The sequence below is a fragment of the Tetrahymena thermophila genome, assembly GCF_000189635.1.
Source record: "Tetrahymena thermophila SB210 genomic scaffold scf_8254638, whole genome shotgun sequence".
Classification (NCBI taxonomy): Eukaryota; Ciliophora; class Oligohymenophorea; order Hymenostomatida; family Tetrahymenidae; genus Tetrahymena; species Tetrahymena thermophila.
This window is the reverse complement of record NW_002476407.1, coordinates 337,805-345,466: the sequence shown is the minus strand read 5'-3', so window position 1 is coordinate 345,466 and position 7,662 is coordinate 337,805. Positions and strand designations below refer to the sequence as shown.

At 19.6% G+C, this 7,662-nt stretch overlaps 2 protein-coding genes across 2 annotated transcripts; one reads left to right on the top strand and one right to left on the bottom strand. All coding sequences in view use genetic code 6, as the record gives it.

Moving 5' to 3' along the window:
• Window positions 1-5: 5 nt before the first annotated feature.
• TTHERM_00189210 (hypothetical protein) lies at window positions 6-161 on the top strand (the record flags this gene model as incomplete). The annotated part of the gene is made up of 1 exon (XM_001016597.1): window positions 6-161. The coding sequence occupies one exon, from the start codon at window positions 6-8 to the stop codon at window positions 159-161; it is 156 nt and encodes a 51-aa protein (XP_001016597.1).
• A 3,635-nt stretch (window positions 162-3,796) lies between these two features.
• Window positions 3,797-6,879, bottom strand: TTHERM_00189200 (hypothetical protein; the record flags this gene model as incomplete). Its single annotated transcript, XM_001016596.2, has 2 exons — window positions 4,166-6,879; window positions 3,797-4,109 (listed from the first exon to the last, which is right to left on the bottom strand). Exons 1-2 carry the CDS (start codon window positions 6,859-6,861, stop codon window positions 3,797-3,799), a joined length of 3,009 nt encoding a protein of 1,002 aa, XP_001016596.2. The 5' UTR covers window positions 6,862-6,879.
• Window positions 6,880-7,662: the final 783 nt, after the last annotated feature.

The window sequence follows — 7,662 nt, the reverse complement described above, 5'->3', positions numbered from 1 at the left end:
CTAAAATGTTAAAAGATCCTTATATAATCTACTTTTTTTCTGTTCCTTAAAAAAAATTAATAAATGAAGGTTATAAATCAAATTATTTGTAAATCAATCAATCAATTAAATAAATCAATCAAAAATGTGAATTTATCAATTTGGTAAAAATCATTAATTGAAATCTATAAAAATTTAAGTTGCTTTGACTCCATACACTTTGGAGTTAAAAAATTAATTATTAATTTTGAATGATATAAATACCATTTTTATTTCATTTTTTTTTTTGTTTTTGAAAGTTTTCATAAATCATAACTAACAAAAAGAATATTAATCATATTATAACCATTTATTTATAAATATTTAGAATAATGTATATAACTAAAAGTTAATTAATACAATAAAAGCATTCATGGCCATCAATAAATATTATATTTTATAAACTTTATCCTTCTTTTTCCAATTTTATAATTAATATAACAAAGTTTGACAAGATATTTTTAAAACCTTTAATTTTTAAAAGATCTTTTTAGATAATAATATCTATTAATTGATAAAAATAATAAATTAATATATTTCAGTTTTCAAAATAAATGTTGTAAGAATTAGATATTATTGAAATCGATCTTTAAAATATTTTAAAAATTAAAAAATATTTAAAATAATTTAGATACTTTATTGTAAGAAAGATATTAATATAATGATGAAGAAGTTTCAAAATAAATTTTTTTCTTATATTATATAATATTAATTTAATCTTAATAAAGAAAAGCAAACTTCTTTTAAGGTAATTTACCATTAATAAATAAAAACTTATTTTAGCTCATTCTATAAGAAATAATAGTAAACAAGATTTTTATGAATTATACTAGTTATTGTGATAAGATTGATAGTTTAGCATATTTTAGAATAACAAAACAAAAAATCTCAAATTTAAAAGAATGTATTTTGAGCAAAGTATATTCACATTTATGTAATATAATTTATATGATGATTCTAAATAATATAATTTTTTGAAATTAAAATATTTTCTTAAAGCCAAAATTAGATAAATGTATATGATAAAAATAAGTGATTATTTATCTTCTTTATAAAAAATTATATTCAATATAATTAATTAATAAGTGTTTTTAAGTAAAATATAAGCTAATTTATAGACAATTAAATAATAATTTTTTTAAAATGTATTTAAAAAATAACTTACTAATTTACTTTTAAAAGTAATTTTTAATTTTGAAATAACTATTTTTCCAAAATAAAAATACTTATTATTAAATAAACTTCAAGTAAAATCTGATTTAAAATTTTTTAATAATTTTACAGTTAAAAGTTTTTGAATTTAGAAAGAAATCGCTATTTTTAATAAATAAAAAATAAAAAAATAAACATTTCAATTTATATTAAAAAAAACTATTCATCAATAAATTATTTTTTATTTTTTAAATCTTTTAGTAAAATTTTAGAGAAAAACTTTAAATAATTTAATTTTTTAAACATCTCTTTTAAATTATAATATTTATTTATAAATAATAGAACTTAGAATTGTTAAATTTATGTTTCCAAAATAAATTTAGTAGATAAAATTTTTTTTTTTTGAGCTTTAAAGTATTTTAAGAGTTAAAAAGTATTTATTTTATTATTTTTAATTTATCTATTTAAACTCACATTAATTTAATTTATGAAATTTTTTTAAAAAGTAGTAAATAATTTTTAGAATATTTCTCAAGAAAATCGCAATTCATTTAAAATAAATGTTGTATTCTGATAATCATTTCAATAACATTTTTTACTTGAATGCTAACTAAGTAAAATATTTATTGAAAAATTAGCTTTTTTTCAAAATAAATATTTTGTTTACAAAGGTTTAGTTATTGTTTTGATTGGATTAAATATATTTTATCAAATTTTTATTGTTAAAAACATAAGATTATTAAAATATTTTTTACGATTTCAATTTATTTAAAAACTTTAACCAAAATAAAATAAATTAATCTATTTTTAGGAAAAGAGTTTACTGATATTATTTATATATTTCAATTATGCTTATTAGTTATTAATATATATACCAAGAACATTAAGTTTTATTTCAATATAAATAATAATTTGATTGACGCACTAAAATCTATAAATCTAATATCTTCTGAGATTAAAGATTTTTATATGGAAAGTAAATTTTATTGAATGAAAAAAATGAATTAGAATTGCTACTAAAATAAAATATATATTTATTGCAAAATTATATCAGATTTGAAAAACCTAACTAATATTATGATATTTAGAATATATTCTATCTTGAAATTACAAAGATAATTATAAAAATTTAATTTTTTAAGAATCTATCTTGATCAATTCCATGCTGTTTACTTAAAACTTTGTGGTTTAATTTATTTGTACATTTTAATGATTTAATTATTAATTAAAAAATATAAATATGCTTATAATAAACAAATTTTCTTAATTAATTGAATAAAATTATATGAGTTTCTATTTTAATAATTTAATATTTTTATTACTTGTAATTAAGTTTTACTTTTGAATTTAGAGATAAATTAAAACTAAAAATTACATTTCAAATAAAAGAAAACCTTACTCAATAAAATTATAAAATAAAAGCTTTTTAAATCTTATTTGAAGAACAAATTAAACTTAGACAATTATAAATAAATATTAGGGGTCTGTCTAATTGAGTCCAAAAATTTTAGACTAAATGAAAACATTTTGGCTCTATAAATTCAAGTCACGGACTTCAGTCATTGGCTCAATCAGACCCCTAACAAATATATTTTTTAAAATTTTTAATTAACAATTCATTAATTTTAAATATGTCAATAATAAATCAATTTAAAGCTAATTTTAATTTTAGTTTTAATTATAAATTGGCTCTCTTTTTTAAATATGAAGATATTTAAAGCAAACAAGAAATCCTTTATCAATATTCAATTAATTTAGAATATTAAATATTGATTAAAAAATTAACAAAATGGAAGTTTTTTTTTAGAAAAATGTATGTCTGTCTATAACTTAAATAGATTAATTTGTTTTATATTTAATCAATTATTTATAAATTTTAAATATGCCAATAATAAAGCAACTTAGGAATTAATTGAGCAAATTGAGTATTGTTTGTTTGAATTTATAAGAATCTTTAACTTTAATTGGATATGTAATTAAGTGATCTTTTTGAAATTAACAGGTAATTATATCAAAAACTTACATTTGAATTTAGTTTTATTAAATTTAATTTTAAAGAACAAACAATCCTTGGTTACAAAACAACAAAATAAAAGCTTTGCAAATCTTATTTGAAGAATATATGTAAGTTAAAAAATAAATTTTCTATTTCTTTTGTAGTGTCTTGATTAATAGACGTTTTAAAAATTTAATCTTAATAAGTATTTTCAGAATTGATCTATTGAAAATGTTTGATGTATAAATAGTAATTTAATTGATCTTTTGAAAAAACAAGGGGATTAGTGCATCAAGTTACATTTTAATCTATTAAATGAATAAACTAAATCTTTATCATAAAGTTATTTAAAATAATATACTTACTTTTTAAATTTAATGAAGATATAAATTTAATACTTGTTTGGCTTAATTAAATTATGATTATTAATTATATAGAATGTAAGATGTCCTTTACTGTTTGTTGCAACATTGAAAAAAAATATCTGTTTTCAAATTAAATTCGAAACAATATTTTTTTATTTTGCTTACATAAATTTAAAATTTATCAATATTTTTAGATATTATGAAAGGAATTTACACTTTCTAAATGAATAATTACAAATTAATAAGTTTTAAATAAGCAAAGAGATCAAATATGAGGCGTTTTACAATTTTCATACAGATGATATAGATGATATGCTTAAATGTTTTTTACCTATGATTCATAGCTGCGCTTTTTTTTCTCTTAAATTATTTATTCTTGAATTTCCAGATAGAAGTTAAGATTTATTGAGTCCTTTGCAATAGATAAATTATTTTTGTTTTTATTATTTCTACTATTATTGATTTTAACTTAGCTTTATAATTACTCTTATTAATCAGTTTATAGCTAAGTACTATTCTCATTTTCATCTATATCTGTTTTCTTGCTGCTAAACTATTCTTAAAATTGCTTAGAAATCCTATTTTATTTAAATATTGAAATTCAAAATTAATTAATTATTTTGTAGAAATTTACTTTAAAAATTGCTTTTTAATTTATTTAGACTAAGCGTGCATGTCTTCCATCTTATTTAGCAGAGAGGTCTCATTTTTATACTTCACCATGTTTATTTTTGGGAGTGCTTTTTTCTTATCTTCTAAAACTTTCACTTATTTTTCATCATATTTTTTTTAGTTCTATGGCGTAGAGCTATTTTTTTCAATGCTTTCCGAAAAAATAGACTAATTTAATTTTTCTTCACTTTAAATTGAGTTCAGCCTTGGGAAATTTTCGTTGACTTAAATATTAAATTGATTATTATTATTTTTTTATTGGGAATTGAATTTTAGTGCTGGACTTAAAGATGTGCTTCTAACTTTTTTTTCTGAGAAAGCAAGCGGTTTGATCATTTCATACTAGCTTGAAAAATTTAAAGCCTCATGTTATATTTTGTTACCATTTTAATCAAATAGATTGTGTTGGGTAGATATTTTTTTTTTGATTGGAGAATCATATAAATTTAATTAAAAATATTTCCCACAGTTTGTTGGCTTCGATTGAGAGTAAGGTGTACCTGATCTGTTTTAATCAAATCCTAGAACTTGTGTAAATTTAATTTCTTTATTCATCATCGTATAATTATCCCCAGTTTTTGTTGGGTGTTAAATATCATTTTTTATTAAAGGAGTAGGGATTTGATTAGATTTGATACTCTTAAATGTATTTGGTAAATTAGATAATATAAAAGAATTTTTGTGATTGTATTAATTCTGTGGGGTATTACTTGATTGTTATATATTTATTTTTTTCAAAAATATTTATTTTGGCGATTCCTAAATATTTTTGATTTATTTAGGTGTTTAAGCAAAAATTTAATTATTATCTGTTATTTATTCTTAGTTTTAGTTATTTTAACTTTCTTAATTAATCAAGAAAGAGCTATTTCGATTGTTATTTGGAGACTATATGCAAAAACTATTGTTATTTTTATTGGGATTGTTGACTTCAGAAATATTAATCTACTAATTACTTTGTTTTTAGTTATTTGCTTTTTAATTTAGAAGCATGATCTAAGATCCTGAAATAGAATTTGATAAACTCTAGTTAAAGATTTTGAATATTTCGTTTTTTAACGGTGATTAAGATCTGCACTTCTATTGTCTTGCATCAAATAAAGCAGAGTTTATATTTTGCTTTTATATTTTCATCATTTCTAGTTTACTTTTGTTACCATTTTGAGGTGACAATCCTCCTTATTCTTCATCATCACTGTTATGCATATGCTACTCACTTAAATATTTGGCATATTTTTCTTTCTGCATAGAGTCAATTTTATCTTGTTCCATTTTAAGTCTTTTCTAAAATGTTTGTGTATCTTCTAAATCACTATCTTCTTCTTAGTTTATAAATGCTCTAGATTTTTTAAGCTAATAGTCCATTTACAAAAGCTTTACATTAAAATCACTAAGTATTTATGATGCTTTTTCTTTAATGGTATATTTATTACTAGGAGACTACATATTAGCATCTATAGAAGATTAGTTTAAAGAATTAGAATCTTGATTAACAGATTTTTGATAACCATTTTCAACTGATTCACATTTTTTGTTTGCTTTATCATTATCAAACTAAGCACTTTTACTTGTATTTGTCTAAGGAACTTTTTAAAATACCTACCTTTTTAATCTTAAATTCTACTTTTTAATAGCATCTCTTAGTATTTAGTTTGTGGTTATGTTACTTCTTGTTAATGAAGCATTCTGAGGTATGATTTTATTGTAATATTACAAGTTATTCATATTTTCAATAATTTTGTTATACTACTTTCCTTTGTTTATCATAATTGGTGAGGGAGAATAGATCTGCTTCTGTTCATTTTATTGTTCTATTTATATTAATTTATTTTAATTCTTATTTTTGAGTTATTCTATATCTTCCATTAAGGCCTTTTCTTCTTTAGATGCTTTTTATAGATCTGTTTTTGTACCATAAAAAAAATTCATTTATTTTTAGTTTTACTAATTTTTTTTAAATCTCAAAGAATCTAATCCTTAATTCTTAGAAAAGCCTTATCTATATGAACTCATTTCTGATTAATCATCTGAATATTAAGCTTCTTCTTATTAAGTTTTTGAGCGATTCTTTACTATTTTTTAAGTACTATTTTTATCAAGATAGCTTTTTTTAGAACTAAAATCATCTTTGTGCTCTAATGAAAAATTATTTTTAAACTTTTAACTGTGGCTTAAAGACTTATTACTTTCATAAACAAAATTTTATAGTTTGCTATCAAGTTGTTATTTGAATTTCTTTTAAAAATTTTAAATCTAGTTAACACTATTGGTGTCAGAATTTATATCATCTGAAACTTCTGAAAATCTTCGAATTCTTGTTCTAAAAGAGTGATTATTGTCATTTTAAAACTCCTATCTTAGTTCCTTTAAATGAGCCAAGTATTAATTCATTTATTCATAAACAATATTCTGTTCTTGTAAAGACAAAGGCGAATTTTTATCAACGCTTTACTCTGGCTATTTTAGACATGATGATATAGGTTTAGAATAAATATGGTAGAGAAAAATATCAAAATCAGTTAATTTGTAATCCTATTCCTGTTTATTAATACAATTTATGATGGTTTGTATATTTTTTTAATTACGAGTTTAATTCAACCTATCAATTTTAAAACCTAGTTTGCTAAAGTTATCATGCTTTGGTTTTCGCAAAGACATTAATTATATAAGTATCTATGTGTGAATATAAATAAAGATGTGTTAAAAAGCTTAATTAGATTAAATAACTTTTATAAATTTGTAAATAAAATATAAATTTGTGAAGATAATAAAAAGTTTATTGGCTTCAAAAAACTATCAGTTTATTAGTCATTATTATAACAATTCAAATATCCAAATATATAATATCTTATTAAATGAATAACTGCTTCAATTCACTTAATGCCAGTATCTAAACACTTAGCAATAATATTTAAATTATTTTCCTCTCTGATAATTTTTTATATTCTTTTATAGCCTATTTGAGGAAAATTAGAAAACATTTTGAATCAAATTCTCATTACTAATAAATCTTAGGTCTGATAGGGTATTTGATTGATGTAAGCAAAATATTTAAATTTGGATTTAAGATTTTTAGAACACTTTTTATTATCTTTCTGGTATAAATAAATTAGACATATTAATAAATTTTGATCGTAAAAAAATTAACTCTGATGATTGCTATTTATATTAGATAACCATTTTAGTCAATTTATTTTAAATTTTCTTCCTTCATTTTGTTTATTAAATATTTTATGCTTTCTTTTCTTTTCTTTTCATTTTTATTTATTTAATTAATTAATTACAAAGATGGCTCTTCGATATTAATTGATTAATTTATTTATTTATTTATTGATACAAAATTAAGAAGCATTTAAAATTATTAATAAATTTTATAAGGATAAATGCTTTCTACTAATCACAATTATTTAAATTGTTTAATTCTTGAATGTAATGTGACTATGATATAAATTATTAAAA